This window comes from Phasianus colchicus, chromosome 2, assembly GCF_987193195.1.
Source record: "Phasianus colchicus chromosome 2, bPhaCol1.hap1.1, whole genome shotgun sequence".
NCBI lineage: Eukaryota > Metazoa > Chordata > Aves > Galliformes > Phasianidae > Phasianus > Phasianus colchicus.
This window is the reverse complement of record NC_143437.1, coordinates 62,651,407-62,670,720: the sequence shown is the minus strand read 5'-3', so window position 1 is coordinate 62,670,720 and position 19,314 is coordinate 62,651,407. Positions and strand designations below refer to the sequence as shown.

General features: G+C 39.0%; 1 protein-coding gene across 8 annotated transcripts in view; it reads right to left on the bottom strand.

Moving 5' to 3' along the window:
• The window catches only part of CEP85L (centrosomal protein 85L), a 139,708-nt gene that overhangs the window by 26,570 nt on the left and 93,824 nt on the right, over positions 1-19,314 (bottom strand). For all 8 annotated transcript variants that reach the window (XM_090135845.1, XM_090135843.1, XM_090135847.1 and 5 more), the window contains one exon: positions 2,939-3,060. In XM_090135845.1, the coding sequence (XP_089991971.1) occupies positions 2,939-3,060 (122 nt within the window). The remainder of the gene's footprint in view (positions 1-2,938; positions 3,061-19,314) is intronic.

Below are 19,314 nucleotides of genomic sequence, written 5' to 3'. Positions count from 1 at the left end.
TTACCATGGGATAAGAAGGGAAGCAGGCAGCAGGTTTCTGTTTCCTCTCTGCTTCCTTTTCAGCAACAAGGTGGAGCACCTCAAGGACACCACTACATATGCAGCCTCTACTTCCAGCACATCAACACATTTAAGCATTTAAGTTGTGGTGTTCAACTCTACCTCCTGCTGCAATTCACAGCACGAGAGTGTATGTTAACCTCAAATAAACTGGACAGCAACCAGTGGAAGGGCAGCTAGAGACAAGAGCAAGATAAGGGTGTTCTTGGGTGTTTCTTTTCATTCTGTTTTTTCTTGTACCTCTCAACTGCAAACAGCTATGACCAGAGCACCAGCTTAGAGCCCCACCTCCAGCATCCTCTGGCCAACTGCTACACCACTCCTCCAATTTCCAGATGTCACAGGGACGACCTGACCCTCCTCAGTTCCCCCATTAATTAAACAAGTCTTGCTGATATCCTTCTTTTACCAGGTTATAAATTCAACATTAGCCATGGTTGTTTTTTTGTTGTTGTTGTTTGTTGTAAAAAAGTTTAAAATAAGATCAAGGATAACAGGAGTCAAAAATCCTAGGTTTAGTCCCAGACCTTACACTGGCTCTCAGTGTAATATCTTGCACCCCTCTTTTAAAATATGGCGTTGAAAGAAGGCATTACTTATACTTAAGAATTATGAATGTTCCATTTAATAATAAATAGAACACTAGCACTTTATAATGGTGTTCTGTTTCTAGAATTTTGGACTGCAACTACATACTATTTCCTCCATGAAATAAACCATCAGTGAAAAAAAAAAACAAAACAAAACCCAACCAACAATATAAGAAGGAGATGCAAAAGATTTTACAAATATGCAACATCATTTTGTACTGATTTTAAATTATACAACTCAATTATTTGAAGTAACTTTGTTTTCAAATCATAAATCTTGAGGCAATTTTTTGCCCAAATGGAGGCTTAATATTTAGAAAACTGCCCTTTCTGTGGTTTATGATTATATTGCAATTTACACTGTATTTAACTGCAACACCAAGTGTCTACTTAAAGCAAATGACTATAAGATCACAAAGTGGTCTTTGTTCATTTCAGTAGCTTTCAGAATGTACTTTGTCTTTTCAGATGAATGAAAAGGGATCACCTCAACTGACTTCTCTGATAAATCCAGAAAGAGCTGTATTCAGCTGTGTTCACTATCTCTAAGTCATACAAAAGTATTCTTTTTACAAAAAAAGATCACACACATTGCCATGGGACGTCAAGAAATTGCTTTTCTCCCTCTGGATGGACAATATCAGGTAACTAGGTTGCAAACTGTCACTTCAGTAAAATGAAACTTCACCTTGACTGTAAACCCATTTTCACTGTGAGAAGAGTAATGTGAACTGATGGCTCAACTGCCATTGTGTAACAAGTCTTCTTGTAGAGCGTAGGTGCAAAGCAGAGGCAACAAAAGACAGTCCCTGGCCATCATGCATTATGTGTTCACAAACACCAGTGATAGCCTGGGCATGGAAAGGAGGGCTGCAGGTTATACAGCATTACTACTGATATAACAGGCCTGGAAAAGCTGCTTTACTTTAGCTGCCCCTGAACAGCTGATCAAAAGACTCTGACAGAAGAGATCTATGCAACAGCTACAGATGCTTCCATCTCAACTGCCTGTCCCCCTGAAAGATCTGCATTAAAGCAGGATGTTGAGTGCATGTACCAGCCACTTCCTATTTTGTGGACCATCTTCCACTGCAGGGGCAGGAAAATGCATGCTATCAGGTGTCGAAGCTGATCTAGGGAAAATGATGCTGGCCAGCAGAGGTGATGGTCACATTGCTAGGGGGCAAAAACATCTTTATTCATCACAATTTCCTTCTCTGTTGCAAGAAAGAAAGGAACAGATTGTGCACAAGCATAATTCTGCTGCCAAAGTTGTCCATCTCCATCCAATTAAGGGAGAAGAACTACCAGATGAAATAAAAAAAACATTTATCACAGATGCCTGACATTCCTGTTATTAGCACACACCTGCTTTACACAGTTCTCCCCAGGCTGAGGACCAAAGTATCAATAAGAGGCCAAAACTATTTCAAGATAAGAACAACCACTCCTTTCAGTCATGAGTCAAGAGTTTATTATTAAAACACAGACTAAGCCAAATGATAATTATGTCAAATATAAAAATACCCTTCTTAAATGTCCTACATCCAAACTCAGCAGCTCCTGATGACATTTGATAATTTAGTGCAAGCTTCACTAAGCCCTTTATTAAAAGCACATTTTCCTCATTAAGGCTTAATATCATCTAAACATCTAGAACTCCAGAAATTATATCATCTGTACTAGAAACTTACAGTAGCGACTTGCTGCCAAGTTCTATATTAGATTGATAACAATTTCAACTTGAAACTATGTATCTCTTGACATGTAGATAATGATTTTAATATTTTATTATTTGAACAATTTGAGCAATTAAATACGATTTTGCTAATAAACGTTTCTTCCAAGACCAATTTCTCAAAGCTTTAATTATCAGCGGGCTTCAGATATACTTCATTTCTTTCTTTTCCCACATCAAGTAAAATCAGTACAAAGCAGATTACCAGCTCTCAGCTTGCATCAATCCCAAGACCCTACATACAAGCAGAAATATGTCCAATATGAACATGAATACTTACATGAAACTAGACTGGGCAAGCTGACAGCAGAAGTAGCTATTGGTCTTGCTCTCCCTTTTCCATTGCAAAAGCCTCAAACCCCTGAGTAAATTCCCAAATTTGTAGAAGACTTTTAGTAAGCAGCCTGTCTTCTCTCCTGGCAAGGTCTAAGTCCCACATATTTTGTGTGTAAGTGCTGGACTGAAAGCTAACAGTTCTACTTTTCCAGTTTCTACATCACAGCTTTTATGTCATCTAATCTAACAAACGCAGCAAGAGCAGCTTACTCACCGATCGATCACAATCTCTTTCTGTCTTAGCAGCCCCTCTTTAATTTTCATTAGAGATTCCCAGTTGCTGAAGTCCTGATATGTGGTAGCTGGGTAACTCTGACGAGATGTTCCAGTCGGAACCTGCATAAAATATTTCTATAATTAGCTTCAAAAACAGTGAAGGTAGATTATTTCCTAGATACTGGGGAATTTACGAAGTGGTTTATTGTTTCAGAAATGTAACACTGTTTTATGCTTTATTCAGATTTACTTCATTTAAAACAATGGGATTTATACACACTTTTTTTGAACAGACTTTAGGCCAGCCTGAATGATTTAAAAATTGCTTTATAATGACTGATGACTTCATAGCTCTGAAACTAGTATGAGATGAAAAGCTCATTTAGAATTTAAATACATTAAGACAAACAACAGGAATATACCACCGCAATAGAGTACTGAAAATGAGATAGTTGAATAGCTTTAGATCTGCTTGATAACTGCAGATAACACCATTCCTTTCACTTGTTAACTGTAACTTGTTAACTGTAACCTGTAACTTTAGCAAACAGAAAAATAGCCTTAAAAGTATGAGCATTTGAAATATAGAATATGGGAATACAATCCTGGTTAAATTCTAACTTCTTCCAAGAACAACGTTTCAGAAGTAACAGATTACAGGCTTGCCACGATATTCACAAAAGCCAAGCAGTTTGCCTCATTACAGACTGATCTGAAGACCACAGTCAAGCTGAATAGGAGCCAACAACAACATGGTTTAGAAGTAAATAACTAACTGGGATGATAAATCAGGAATATTTTTATACTCAGAATATAAAAAGCATTATGAGTGTTTGTGTCAGAAATTCACATGAGGGAAAGTTTAAGTTAGAATTTTAGCTTACAGATGGAGGCAACCCAGCATTAGCTGCCATGAGCCATCATGTCCTCTTCCACTGTTTTTCTCATCACTAGAAAAATTACAGAATCACAGAATGACTTGGGTTGGGGATCTTAAAGCCCATTCAGTTCTAATCCCCTTCTGTGGGCAGGGCTGCCACCCACCAGCTCAGGCTGCGCAGAACCCCATCCAACCCAGTCTTGAATTCTCCAGGGATGGGACAGCCACAGCTTCCATGGGTACTCTGTACCTGGGCTTCACCACCCTCTAGGAAAAAAAAACTTATCTTTTTATTATCGGGGAGCAACCTTGGACCATTGTGCCTCTAATTTTTTGGAACAAAGCAGGAGAAGAAAGTGAAAATATGGCTAAATTTGGTTTAAAAGTTAAAATACAGTTTTTAATGATATCTGTATGAGTATAGCTCATTTGTATTTGATTGCTCTAAGCATTTTAAACTTATGACTATAATTAATTATATTAAGATCAAAACACAGCATGAGATATTAAAATTAGACCCACAATATTCAAGTAGAACGCACTTCTGTTCAAAGCTAAACTGAATATTGAGAAATTACTGTCTAAACCCCAGAATTATGATGTGCTGACATCATGAATTCCTGACAACCTCTTCTGTAAATTAAAAATGTGTGCTTTCCCCTTTCAGTCTAAGGATTGAACTGAACTAATTTGCTCATTGATAAAATGAACCTGAAAAGGCAGAAACACATTTTCCTTCACTTAATATGTAATTTAAAATTAGGTTTCAAAAGACAAAATCAACTAGTTCAAGATTATTTTAAGACTGTCACAAAAAAAAAAAAAAAAAAAATCTTATCATGTCCAATTATCTGCTTCTAGGAATAACAGGAATAATACTTCCTTTGCTTAACAATCTGGAGAGCGTCAACAGTATAATTTGCTATGAATAACTTACGAGAACAAACACACAACAATACAACAATTTTACACATTAAACATCTAATGTCAGTGACTAAAAAAAACCCCAAAGAAACATCCAACATCTAATAGAATTGTACCTGTCACTTTCAAAGAAAGCAAAATAAACAAACAAACACACATCTGGAATGCAGCAATTAGATGTTTTACTGTCATCTGTGTATCTAGCAGGATAGTATTTAGTATCACATTTTAATGAAAAGGCCAGATTGACAGGAGTAACAGTGCCTCTTGAGGAAAAGTGAAATGTCAAATACTACCAAATTTTACCCTAAAATGGCTCAATGATACATGACTATGATTACTATTTTTTGCCCTATGCTCACTCATGACCGTATCCCACAAACACTAAAAACCATCAAAAGCATCTTGAAACTCTCTCAAACACTGTGCCTAAAAAAAGTGCCTCATACAACTGCTTGCTGGAGCATGCTCAGTGAAAATTTTGTTGGAATAAAACTTTTCACATCTGCCATTTCCAATAAATCCATCAAACCTATACTTGTTCAAGGAAGCTATGAAGATGGTACTCTACTGGGAGGTAAGGAAAGAAAAAGCTGGATTAAGATTTCCCACTAGTTCATTAACCAAGTAATGATTCCTTCCCATAAGCACAACACACGATTAATCTTTTCAGGTCTATTAATTTTGTCTGGGTTGCCAAAACCAGACCACATAACTTCGAAGTAGTCATCAGTACTTACAGAATACCTTAGGATTGTCACATATTGTTCTGTATTACAGTTATTCTTGTGACTGCTTGAATTAATAGTCACCAGCACAAAACTATTCCAGTCAAAGTCTCTCTTAGTCACACATGCCAGCTCATATAAAGTGGCAACAGCAGTTACTAACACTATACTTCGTGTCACAAATTTTTTCCTTTGCTTCTTCCACTATAGCGTTAACCCCTTTTTTTAATATGTCCACTTCAGTACCCTTGTGCTGCAGTCAAAAAGAAAAAAGAAAAAGAAAAGAAATGGTCCTAAATGAAGTTGGATTGGATCCTTGTTCAATTTTCTTCTCAGAACCAGAAATTCCATCTCTCCCTCCCTCCCGCCCCCCCAAAAAAGCCAACCAACAACAAACCACCCACAACTGTTTGACATTAGAAACAGAAAGTCTATGGCTTTATAAAGCCTAATCATTCCATTTACTGAGCAAGGCGAATTTTGTCTTTTAAAATCAAACTATAAAAATAAACCTTCAGAAAAGCAACTATAAGAGAATGGAGATGGAGTGAGAATACAGGCAACTATTTAAAAATGAAGCAATCTTAACTGAAAGCATTTTGGAAGCCACCAGTGGTTTCTCTAGCACAATTCTTCAAAGCAAGCCTGTTACTTAAATCTAGCACATTTGCAAAGTCATGTTTAACACTAAAAAAAACATTATTTTACATTATCTCAACTGCCTGTGTTCTTCAAGTCATCACTCTGAAGAGACAAAAACAACAAAAGATCTTTCTGATATCACATTTCAGTAATTTAAACAATAACAACAACAAAAAAAGCCTGCTAAAAATACTTCTTAGCACTGCCCAGAATAACAAGACACTTCACTTATTTATGAGCATGTGGTGTTGACTACTCCAAACAACTTTCTAGATGCTTTGAATGGTGTGGTAGCACACAGGTGGTCCACTTACATTTGAGCAGTTCATCTCTTAAGGACATCAAGCCAAACAGAAAAAGCAAAACATGTTTTCAGTACTCGCACACAGAATAGCAGAGGATAATTCCCAATTCCAAATACTCAACTTGAATCTTCCACAAAACAAAAAAGCACACGCACACACAAAATAAACCTAACTTGAATCAAACAGCAATCTTTTCCATCTGGCCCCCAAAATATAACCATTTTTGTCAATTGGCACCTCTTCTGACTATATCAGCCTTGGACTAAGAACATCTGCTCCATTAAAGCAATGGTGTCCAAAGGTTCTTGCTTGTTTTTTTTGAGAAAGGCTTAGCCTTCATTTTCATGACTTGGCAAGCCTTCAAGTCATGCTGAGACATGGTTAGTTGCTGGGAAATAAAATTTTAAAATCTTTGCTGCACTAGCCTATATGTAAATATTTATTGCTGAAATACACATTGCTGACTGATTCCATCATGTTTCTTAGCAGTGGGAAAATAACATTTCTCTGGACTACAGGATAACAGCATCTGGATCATTTAGGCCAATAATGTCTGTGATTTTAACTGCAGTAATTAACATTATCTTCTCCGCATTCTCTACCCAAAACAGTTTAGTGTTTCAGCTTATGAGCAGCATTTCATTCCACATCATAATACACTGTATTGCAGAGTAGAGGTGCAGTCCAAAAATCTCAAAATGACATCTACTGTAAAAACAACAACTAAAAAAAATCAGTAGATTTTGAATTTTGAAGCAGTAATTCAAGTACTTTAACAGTATTTGTACTACAACTGTAAAGATTTCACAAGAATGATCTCTTTTGGTCAACAGCATGTTATCCATCTTATGTTGTGAAGTTTCACTAACATTCATTACTTGGAACAAAACCAAGGCTGTGTATCCACATAAACCCAATGCACAGAATCAGCGCAATCAAGATGAACCACACAACAAGCAGCTCTCTTTATAGGACTGACACAGAGGAAAGCACTGCAGATTCCCTCATGAGCTGCACCTCAGGGACTCACCTCTCACCCTCCCATCTCACCTTGTCGCAAAGGCACCAGCAAACCCACACATGCAGCCATTATTGAAGAGGTGCCTCTTGCTCTCTCCTCCCCTGCAACAGGAACAGGATCCCATCTGTGAGCCAGCACAGGTTCAGCACACTGAAGAGCTCTGCAACATGTCCCTGCCCATAGCAAGGAAATAAGGATTTACCCATCCCTTCCTCCCCAGAGATGTTTCTTCTCAACATCAGGCAGAGTGCTTTGCAATGCAACAGCTCCTTTAGTCAGGACAGTCCTCCAAGTCTTCCTGCCAGCAAAGCAAGACAGGTCTAGGGATTTTCACACTGCACAAGTGATGTAAAACTGAATCGGACTTTACTTTTAAATGACCTTACAGCAAAGCTAGTAACCGTTTCTGCAAGGAATCATTTCTGCAGAAAGATCCTGTGCCTTGCTCAAATGCACTAGAACAAGCAGCCACAAAGCAGCATTAAAATATATTCCCAGATGGGTAAAAACATGAGTACAGATCAAATCAAGAAATCTTGACTTGCAGCATCTGTGCGTTACCACCACTTACTTACTGCTCTGCTCCATCTTTGCCATTTAGGGGAGACAGCGATTCTGCTCAGTCCAATATAATCAGGGAAGTTCTTGGCACAAACACAAAAGCTGTACCATGTTTTGCTGTACTTCTACAAATCTGAAGCAGTCACGGTGGAGAGAGAGAGCATCAAATCATGCCCTTGCACCCTCACTCCAGCACTGGTACTTGTGCTGCTCCTTGGGAAATTTTTAATGAGGAGGAGACGAAATTGAAGTTGAAGCATATTTACTTTGTACGGTACTAAGAACTACTGATGTATTATGGAAAGGTTAGCATAACACTAATAAGGAGTGGTGAAATATGAAATGAAAACAGTAACAAAGATCAACAAAGCTTGGAAAAAATTCTGAAGCAGACTTTATATAGACATATAAATTGCAAAGTAATTAACAAAAGAAGGAGACAAACCAGCAGGGAGAATAAACTTGTCAGGAGCTGCTTGAAAACAAGCTTAATGTAAGTCTGGACTGGCTTCATAGGGTGTGTCAGGTCACAGAGAAAGGGGGACAGGGAAGGAATACAATGGTGACTTTAAATAGCTCTGGCATAAACCCAGCTGGAAAAATACATTCAGTTCTGGGCACTGTACTACCAGAATGTCACTAAAATAGTAGAATGTGTTCAAGAGCAATCCTAATTATTAGGAAGCTTAGTAAAAAAATTTATGAATAAAGAACTGAATACTACAGACAAAGGTTGAAGACGCATAAAAGAAAACAGCAAATACTTCATTTCCCAGGCTGAGAATACATATACAACCAGGATTTACAGAGTGAAATTTGGGATAAGAGTATCACGAAAATAAAGAATAAACTAAAAAGATTGGGAAAAGCAACTAAAGCATGTAACAAGCAATCAAAAGAATATTCAAGTTTGAAGAACAACACTGAATAAATTTTAAAAAACATGAGGCAAGCCCATCCTTACTTAATAATACACTGGGAATTCTGCTCAGTGTTGGGATTAAACTATGCTAGGATCAGATATTTGTGATTAAGAACAGAATGGACAACACTTTGGAGAGCGTTGGAGGAGAAGCACAGGCAACAGCATAGGGCAAATAAAGCAGAAATAAAACTCACTTAAGAAATGGCTGACCTTAAAAAACACAGCCACAGTTGAACAGCATGGGTTTCAGACAGAGAAGTTCTAACAGCCAGGCAGAATGACAGATGCACTTGTTGGTATCCTGATTTGCGAAAGCTAATTGAGTGTTCATAAATCAAAGTCTTAAAATTGACTAAACAATACAATGAAAAAGGACAACTTTCCCCCTCTTTTCAAGCGTTGCTGTTGTTTTATTTTTTTTATTTTTTTATTTTTTTTTGGCCATTATACAATTAGATTCAGCCATGCTGGCCTTGAAGAGTCATTTAGGGTCTTTTAAAGCAAGTCCATGAAGTCCTTTGCTGGTGCCCTGCCTGGCTCCCTCTCTTCTTTTTGCAGCAAGCATTCAGAACTGTGATAGTGAGATGTCCATCTTTGCAAGTAGCAGCCACAAACCTCTCATCTGTTTGGCAGCTGCACTATTGCATCTGCTTTATGACTTCTTAAGCCTTTTCCAGAAAAAAACTTAAACTCTAATGCTGAATATCCATAGACACTACCATTGTCCTATTTTTCAGAAGGGGAAAGCTTCCAAATATAGAATGAATCAATAGTAACACCTCTATTATGCTTTCTAAAAGCAACCCTCCCTCTCACTATTAATCAAACATTTTGCCAAGAACATTTGAAATGTCTCTCCCATACAAAGGCAGCGCTGCAGACAGGACATGACCCACACATCACAGCCCTCAGAGACTCATCCTGCACCAGCCAGGGAGAAGCCTGTCCTCTACAGTGCTGCCATTTGGGCATTTCCTTCTCCCAGCACCACTGGCACTGCAGCTTCTGAGCTGTCAAGGCTGGGTCTGACAACTGCAGGGAGGGAAGCCATGATTCCTCACTCCAGCAGCTTACATCAGGTTAGCAGTGAGCTGCTGGGATACTGACACATAGAAATGAAATACTGCAGCCAGCTCTGTGGTCATCACAGAACAAAAAACACAGCACTGCTACTACCAGCATAGCTGCACGGATCTGACAGCAGCTATGTTGTCACTTGAGGTGGCACACACAAAGGCTGCTATCAGGACAGGCCTGTTCCCTTTCCCACCTCTTTGACACTCATACCTGTCAGCCCCTCCCTAGCTGTACACACACTGGTTATCTGCATTGGGTTCACCACATCAGGCCATGAGATCACACGCTGGCACACACTGCTACATAGAAAAGCAGCATCTGAGATTATATGTAAAGGCACAGCTTCATGCTGGTACAAACCTCAAACTGAGGTATCTTGACTCCAGACAGTGCCAGACCCTTCAAAAACTATCCATATGTGGAGTGAATATTTTCTAAGCTTCTAAATGAATGACTACCAACCAACATCTGGTGTTCAGAGATGCAGGTTAGTTCAAGAAAATGAGCTTCCAGGTGCTTCCTGAACAGCCCAGAGCAGGTTAGCTAAGTGACAGCAGCATGTGCAGGGTCAGCACCACAGGCCAGGCCCATAGGCAAGGGCTGCATGTGTCGGTGACCAGAATGCAACCAGCAGGAGCTGTGGAAAAACCCAGGCTACACATTGGAACATGCCATGGTACTGGGCAAAAGTCTTAACCAACTAAGAAGTCAACACAGGGACTCCCAGGAGGCTTGGCAGGACACTCACTGAAGTGCACTGTTTTGTGTTAGAGCAGGAGGGTCTCAGTGAGACTGGCCACAGGCAATCAGCCCTCAGCACCTTCCCACCTCAGCCATCCTGAGCCACCACACTCCACCAGGCTGAGAGCAGCAATTCCAGAGCTGCCACCTGGGCACCCTCTTCTGTCTATCTTCCCAAGAACAATTAAACAGCTCCTGTTTTTACGTGTTGCTAAAACATTCTGCTATAGTCCACACCAATTTTATTTTTGTCAGAAATCCTTTCCATTTATATTCTGGCAAATGTTATGAACACAAAACACTTCTAGGTGCCACTTAACATGACGTTAAAAGCAACAGTGCCTGGAATTTTCCACTGATAACAATTGGGGCTTTCCTAAGTATAGAAGCACTTGTTTTATTAAGTGTTCATTTTATCTTCACATTACAGTTAAATTCAAATGTTCTCTACTCAAAAGAAGTCAGGAGATGAAAGGGAGCTTCCACAAGAACAACCATAACCTTTTTTCCTTGAAGCTTGTAGGGAAGCAACACAATGAAATTAAATTCAACTTTGTGTTTCATATTCTGACCTGGAAAGCAGCATGCAAAAAAAGTGACTATAGTTGTTGGAAGCCCATAAAGTGCCCTCTGCTTTAAGTGCAGCACAAAAGTAGGGCATACATTATTCACTGAAAGATTTTATGGGCCGTGTGAGTATGACAGAAAAGGACTAGCTGGGGAGAAAAATTTTTGACACAAATCAATCATAAATGGAAGCATCTCTGAAAGTACAATATCTTGGTCATTTGCACTCAGACATCTTCAGACAAGTTCTGATCATTTATGAAAATGTCTTTGTCAAAGAAACATCACTGATATCTACAAATATCAGTTTATCAAAGCCCGAGTCAGTTGCCTGTTCATTACTTGAATATTATTTCTGCTCACTCTCAAAGAAAAGTAGATGCAAAAAGTGACCCAAAAAGAAGCAAAAATGTTTCTGCTTTTGCCAGCTTGCATGAAATCCTGCAAGGATGTGCAGAGCAGACACCAGTCTTGCACAGAAATGGACAGGAGCCCTTTTCTAACAAGAGGATAATTAAAAGAGTTCTACTTTAGCAAATATTTGATAAAGGGAACTGCTGTGCAATAATTGGAAAAGAAGATTTAAAAGACCCTACCCAAGCAGAGTATCAGAGTCTCTTGACATGCAAATGTGTTGAAAGAGAGGGGTGTTCCTCTCAGTGTAATTTGAAGCAGGAGTAAGCATTTGGGGAAGTAATCCTCAGCAGATTCATTATCAATGGTCTCCATTTTTCAAATGGATGATCTTTAGATTCTGTGAAGAGTGTCATCCCCCAAACCAGAAAACCGGGCCTCTCTTCATCTGCATTGTTTGGTTCAGCTTTTCATGATTTTAAAAGAAACATTAACCATGAATTTAACATTCATCAAATTTAACAGAGGTTAAACACAAACAAAAAACTCCCACAAAAATAAAGCATAAATGTTAAATATTTACATGAAAACAAATTCACAAAAGAACACTTTATTTAAAAATAGCAATCCAGAACCGGTTTCAATGGGCCCTTGCACAAAGAACAGGATCCAGACAAATTCTAACTATGCAGTTTTGTGGGTGCAACTTCTGTACATGTTTTAATTGAGAGCACCTAGAGAAGATATGATCTCATAGTGATTTGCCTTCTCCACTACCTTCTACACCCTTATGGGGATAATTCTATTAGCAGCAGAATGTGGAGATTTAGTAAGCCATCTTACTGAGTACTGGAAGATAAAAAACAAGTTGTCTAAAGAAACAGATCCATGCAAAGCTGATAAGGTCTGTGGATTCCAGAGTTCAGAACAATGAGTACAGGACTCCTTTACTTTTGCCTGTATCTAACTTAAAAAAAAAACTTCAGTAAATGGAAACATTAGAGGCACACATTTTCTGCTTCCCTTGTGGAAATTCTTCCTTGGGGGAACTATCTGCATTCAGCCAGCAAAAAAAAACCAAACAGGACAGCATGTAGATCTACTGCTATGTTTCCATCGCTTAGAGGCACTGCTACCACCATCCCTGCACAGCAGCACATAAATCATGACACAACCAGCAGTGACTCAGGCACTTGTACCATAATTTTGGAAAAATATTTTTCTCTTCCATTCTGTATTTATTTGGTTGTTTAAACCCCATTTGGAAATGCCACAGACCTGTTTGTTTGTTTGTTTCCCCCCCCCCTCCTCCAGATTTAGAAGGAATTACAGAGGCCTTTACTTCTGAAAATCAACCGTTGGAACATCTAAAGACACATATTTGAAGATTCTGGCCTGAAATGTCTGCACCACTGACAAATAAAAGAAACACAACTAGTTTAACACAGGATTCTCTTTTAAACTGGGAACCACACAAACGTGGATGACAGTCACATAATTTGAGCATGGAACAACTGATGGATTCTTAAACTGTTTGGCTTCAATTCAAATTATGAACCTTTTCCACTTGAGTTTATGAGGGGTACTTGAAACACACTTGTCTCTAACAAAAGCAGCAGGATGATGTAAGGGTGCATTTTAACACTGGTGTCAGTGTGTGAAGGTGTTTTCCTTCTTTAAGAGATAAATTAATGGGGGCAGACCTAGGATCTTAATATAAGCAGAAACAGCAGAGAAAAATCACACTAAAAATAAATAGCACTTCCACCTCCAGCAGTCAGCACGTCCCACTCGTAGGTCTCAAGAGATCTTATAAAGAAACTACTTTATTAGTCAGATTTTACAGAAAAGATATTGAGATAAAAGTGAAGACACTTTTTTCTAAGGCTCACCAAAAAGTACCAGAACACTGCAGATTCTTAGTGTGGAAATCATGTTCTGTAAGCAAAATACTGGCTTTGTCAAACATGAATAAGACTATTCCTGGCTAAAAACAAACAAACAAAAAAACCAAACACACTTATTCAATAAGTATCTGAATTAAAAAAAACACGGTCTTATTCATCCAGAACATTCTTTGAGCTAAAATGATGATAAAGCTGCATCTTCTGCATGAGAGTATGAGAAGCCATTTTTCATCCTGTTGGAAAATGCTGTAGTGCTGCATTACACTTCAGCCTGGAGCAGCCCCTCTGTACACTTGGCTGGAGAATCTCTTTTGTCCAGTACAGAGAGAATGAAAGGAAAATTGAGACATCTGCAGCAAACCCTTCCAAAGACAGTAACAGTGCAGAAATAATACTAAGCATTTGGAAGGAACTAAAAGCAAGTTCAAAGCTGTGCATGCAAGTCTTTATCTAGCTTCTCTATGATTTAGACTCAAAATAGATGTCTTACAGTCTCTGAAGAAACCAAAGATGCCCTCAAGTGTGGTAATGTAGATGGGATTGAAATTCATTATTCTTCAAATTTTAGTCCATGGCTATTTCCATTAAGCTATGCTCTATCACTCATCAGTCAAATTCAAATCTGCATGGCAAAGTTTCTGTCCTCCAGTGAGTGAGAACAGGACTTTTATGAGGAAGCAGCTGCCCACAACAAAATACTCAATTAGGAAATACTTTCAAGATGGGGAAATCTGTTCTTTTAACTCAATGGTGACTTACTCTTCTAATTCAGACCACCTCTTTATTTTGCCACATTGCATATTCGGGTAAAAGAAAAACAAAGTATTTTCCCTCAAATTCTGAAAAAATTTAGTTTAGGATCTTAATTTTTGGGGTGGCATGAAATAAAATTTATGACAAAGCGTTTTTTTCTTGCATATGCAACTGTGAAACAACATTTTGTTACTGAAGAAAGGGAAGGAAAGGCTTTCCACTATTTAAACAAAATAAAGACCCAGAGGAGGAAAGGTATTTCTCATTTGCATTTCTCAAACATACCTCTCAAAGTAGGACCAACCAAGAATTAGCATGAAGAGCCTTCTTGGTACACCAAATTTAGATGTCTGATTGACACTGTCTCCATGCCGACCTGAATGAAGATGCCTGTCAGGCAGGTGGATGTACTGTTGGCCACTAATCTACAAGCTACCCCTCCATACCACAGGGAAAAGTTTCTGTAATGTCCCACACAAGAGAACTCTTAGCTTATAGATGCTAAATGGTGAGTTCATCTTTTTGGGCAGTTTGTTTCTGTAAGGACAACCTGCAGCTGGAGATAGACAGCAGCTGAGTCCAAACCCCAGCCATTTCTCTTCTGTTGCGCTGCTGCAGTTGATGCTGGACTGTCTCCACTTCAACACTTGGCAACTGGAACATGGCTTCCAACTTTATCTCTCCTTCATATGCCTTTGTCCCGCCATTCATCCATCACTCATAACATGTCAAATAACACAGCTAGTATCTGTGCTTGCTAGAACAATTTATCTCAAAGACACTCAACACAGTTTCTTAGGTATAAGGATCTCTGCATGCCACCTAAAACACATTATTCAGCTTAGTCAACTGAGGACACCAGCACACAGCAAAGGCAATTCCCACAAGCATTTCATAAAAAGAAAAAAAATTTCCACCCTAATGATGATCACTATTCTGTATCAATTTGTTATTTTGAAGACACTTTGCACTACTGTAATTAACTGCTACTATTCAAATTACTAATTATTTTGACCTTCATTAATCTATTTTCACTGATATATAAGTAATAAGTATTTGAAAGAGCAGGCTTTTTGTTCCATCAATATTTTGCTGTAAAATAGAAGAAGTTAAGTCTGTGCTAGCTCCGTTGTGTCCAAGGCAAACAAGAATTCTCTGCAGGGGTATGAAAGGCTACTGTCAGTTTTCTGAGACAGGCAACATTTCTTGTTCCCCTGCTTCTCTCCTAATCCCAGGCCAAAGCACCGAAGACAATAAACAGGTGTGACACACACTTGTGAGTTCTGTGATACACACTAATAGTTAAAAGTTCATGCCAGAAACACTGACTATACTGAAAACTTTCAAGCTGACTTTTCTGAAAATGTCTCCGGTTATTAATAAATCAGACAACCAGCCCTGCCAGAGCATTCAGCATTCCCAAAATGAGAAATATTTCAGCTCAAGTCGTAGTTTTCTGTTCATACAGGTTTGTTAATCACTTTGCAGTGTTATACTTCAAAAGTTGCAGATTCAAAAGTTAGTTCTTGTTGTTTATAACGAAGAACAAGATCAGACTACTTAATGACTGCCCAATGCTTAGCAGAAGTAAATACTACTTCTCCCCAAGGAGATAAACAAAACACCAAGGATAAATTTCTCAGCAGAGCTGTTCTCTACAATGCTAAAAGAAGCTGTAAGCATCACGATAGTAGGAGGAAAATCTGCAGTCTCAAAAAGACAAGTTTGTCCCCATGCATCCAGAAAACATTGATAAACGACTATCAGAATCTAGTCATATTCCAGATCCAGGTGAAAATCACTTAAGTAAGCATTAAAGGAAGCATCAGGCAGAAAAGAAACATTTGGGTCATAAATCTATCAAATTCAAGCAAGAGAACTCAAAGTCATGAGCAATGTGAGCATCTCTAAATTGATCAGACTATCTTCTCACCTGCTGTAAATCTGGACTGCTGTTCACAGTGGCTGAAAATAGTGCTTTGCCTGTATCTTTGAATAGAAGAAAAAAACTGGCCTTAAGTTGAACTCAGTCTGCAATACAAACATTACTGAAGGATACATGCAATACAGTATAACTGAAAGATGCCTTTCCCTTACCAGAGATCATAAAAAAGCACCTCACAAGCCATATTTGCTGACGCCTGATTTCTATCCATGTTGCAAGAATTAGAATTATAATATATCCCAAGTTAGAAGGGGTGTACAAGGATCATTAAGCATTTGAAAATACTGGTAACGCTGTTTGAACTCCAGGAGCTTGGTGCCATGACCACTGCCCAGGGGAGCCTGTTCCCAAGCTTGATCACCCTCCAGTGTAGAATCATTTCTTAAGCCCCAACCTGACCTTCCCCTGAAGCACCTTGCAACATAAAAATGCCAGTCAGTAGCTTTGAGCTGTTCTAAGAGGAGACCTGAAGGGACCCAGTGGTACTATACACTGGTGTATCTTCACCTGAACAACCGTGTGAGATTTCAGACACTATGATATAAAACACAACTATTAGACAATGTCCAGAGGACGGCTACAAAAATGTGAAGGGTCTGGAGGGCAAGCTGTATAAGGAGTGGCTGAGCTGAGCTCCGGTTCAGCCCAGAGTGGAGGAAGCTGAGGGGAGGTCTCATGGTGGCCTGCAGGTCCTCACAGGGACAGCAGGACAGTGTTGACCCAAGGGAACAGCACGGAGCAGTGTCAGGGAGAATAAAACAGGGTGTTAGGAAAAGGCTCTTCACCAGAGAGTGGTCAGGTACTGGCAAAGGCTCCCCAGGGCAGTAGGTATAAACTGCACCTCAGAATCAGGTCAAAAATTGCTGGTTACAAAAGGAAAGATTTAATTCCCACGATCAATTTTCATATTGCTACCCGCCACTCTGTTCCTCCTACACAAACAATCCAGTGCACACCTGTGGGAGCAGGCACTTCTCCCTTGCCTTCATTTTAGTTGCTTTAAAACCAAACATACAACACAAGGGTGTATGATATTATTAATGTACTCCTCTTTGGTATGAGAGAAAACTAGAGCAGTGCTACAGAAGATGGCAGTAACCCGAATAGTCAGACTGATAGCTGAATTTCTTTGCTTTTATAAATAATGAAGCTTGGGTTATGGTTTGCTTCTATGCTGTGTCATGGATTATCAAAAGGTCAAACACTGACATCTCAAACTCTGCACACAGATTATTCAAGTTAGCAATGCCTCTACAGTTGAAATTTGAAAACCAGCATATGAAAACAAACAAAAAAAACCATAGGAAATTGCTGTTATGAATACAAGTTTTACTATTACTTAAATGGAGGAGCTGGTATGCTGGAATATAACAATCTCTTTTTGGACATTATCCCAAACATCAACCGGATCTCCAAATAAATTTATGAGAAGAAACATGCTCTGGTGGCAGATCTCTAATCCCACTGGAGAAAGCCCAGATCATCTCCATTTAAGGTCAAGCAAGCAACAGCTGCACATTTTTGTTCCCCAGAACAAAATAAAGCAGACCAAAACCTCCAACACAAATTCCTTTTTTAAAAGCTGTTCCCTTCTGGACTCCGTGGGTGCTCAGACTAAGGCTACCAAGGAGGAAACTGAAAAGCATGCAGACGCCCTCACACATGTGGTTCTGCTGCCCGGTCCCTGAGCAGCAAGCTGCCTCACACAGGTCCTAGCAAGCCTCACCAGTATGTGACACCAAACCAACCTGGGCAGGCTTCTGGAGAGATCGTATCCCAGCAAGCCTCTTGCCAGGAAAACACCAATACAAATCCAAACCATTTGCAAGATCTGCAGTGGGGAATTTTACTGTTATTTACCAAATGCATTTCCAATTTTATTTAAATGTAGCATTTCTTATCTGACTTAAACATATCCAGAAGACATGCGTTACATTTCAGATGAAGTATTACCATTTGCATTAATGCCTTATCTTTCACTTCTAAATAGCATAGTCTTTTTAAAGAATGGTATGATTGCAGCTCCTAACCTATCAGTGGCTCAGTAATAAAAATGAGCATTCTTTAAGCATCTCATGTTAAAAAAAGCTTTAGAATGGTGATTACAAGCAATTTACCAACACAAAAAGACGAGAATCAAGGGAAGAGTAAGTACTGCTATGATTTTAGGATGACTCAGTAAAAGGGAGGAATTGACATTAGTCTCTGCAGTGCTGGGTGCAGGACTCTAATAACAAATGGAAGGTGTGAATTTCAATAGTAACACTTGTACAAGTTTCATATTACATCTTGCAAAGACAGCAGTACTTTTGCTGGATGATAGCAAGCGATAACATGAAACTTCCCTCACAAAAAGGTCAAATGCAGTTTGCTCGACTGTTATAGATTTATGTTAATAATGCCATTATTAGTAAGTTATGAAAGCCTCTGCACTGGTGAAGAACTACCAGTGTGGAGATACTCTATTAACTTTCAATTGAAACAAGTGACCCTGGATTTCCTGGATTTATTAAAGGATAACAGAAAGCAGTCACATTTATAATATAAAAGCTCAGTTTCTAACTTTAATTGTAATGTAGCCAAGAAAAGCGTAAGAGAGCTAAACATCACCTTCAAAGTCTTCAAGTACAGGCATCACAGCATGGCTTAGAGGGAATTAGAAAAAAATTAAACAATAAACCAACTGAAAAAAGTCAACCTATCATGTCTGGTTTCTTGTTCAAAGCCAGACACTAATCTACGCTAAGCAACAACTGCCAAAACTGGATCTAAATGTTTAGAGTTAAGCTGAGCTTCTGTATTTTTGCCTGCCATTTCCAAATGAGGATAACGCTCACTCTGCCTGTAGCATCCACACATGAAGCCTGATGCTGGGTGCTTTCACACACAGCAGTTTAGTGCCTCCACACCCAGGAAATTCTCCATTTCCTGGATGCACAAACCCTACTACTTAAATGCAGCCCATGCAACAAACAGCACAAGCCTCTCACAAGTGCAGGATGCAGTGTGTGTCGTGTCCCCACTTGGCATTTCCCAGACATAGG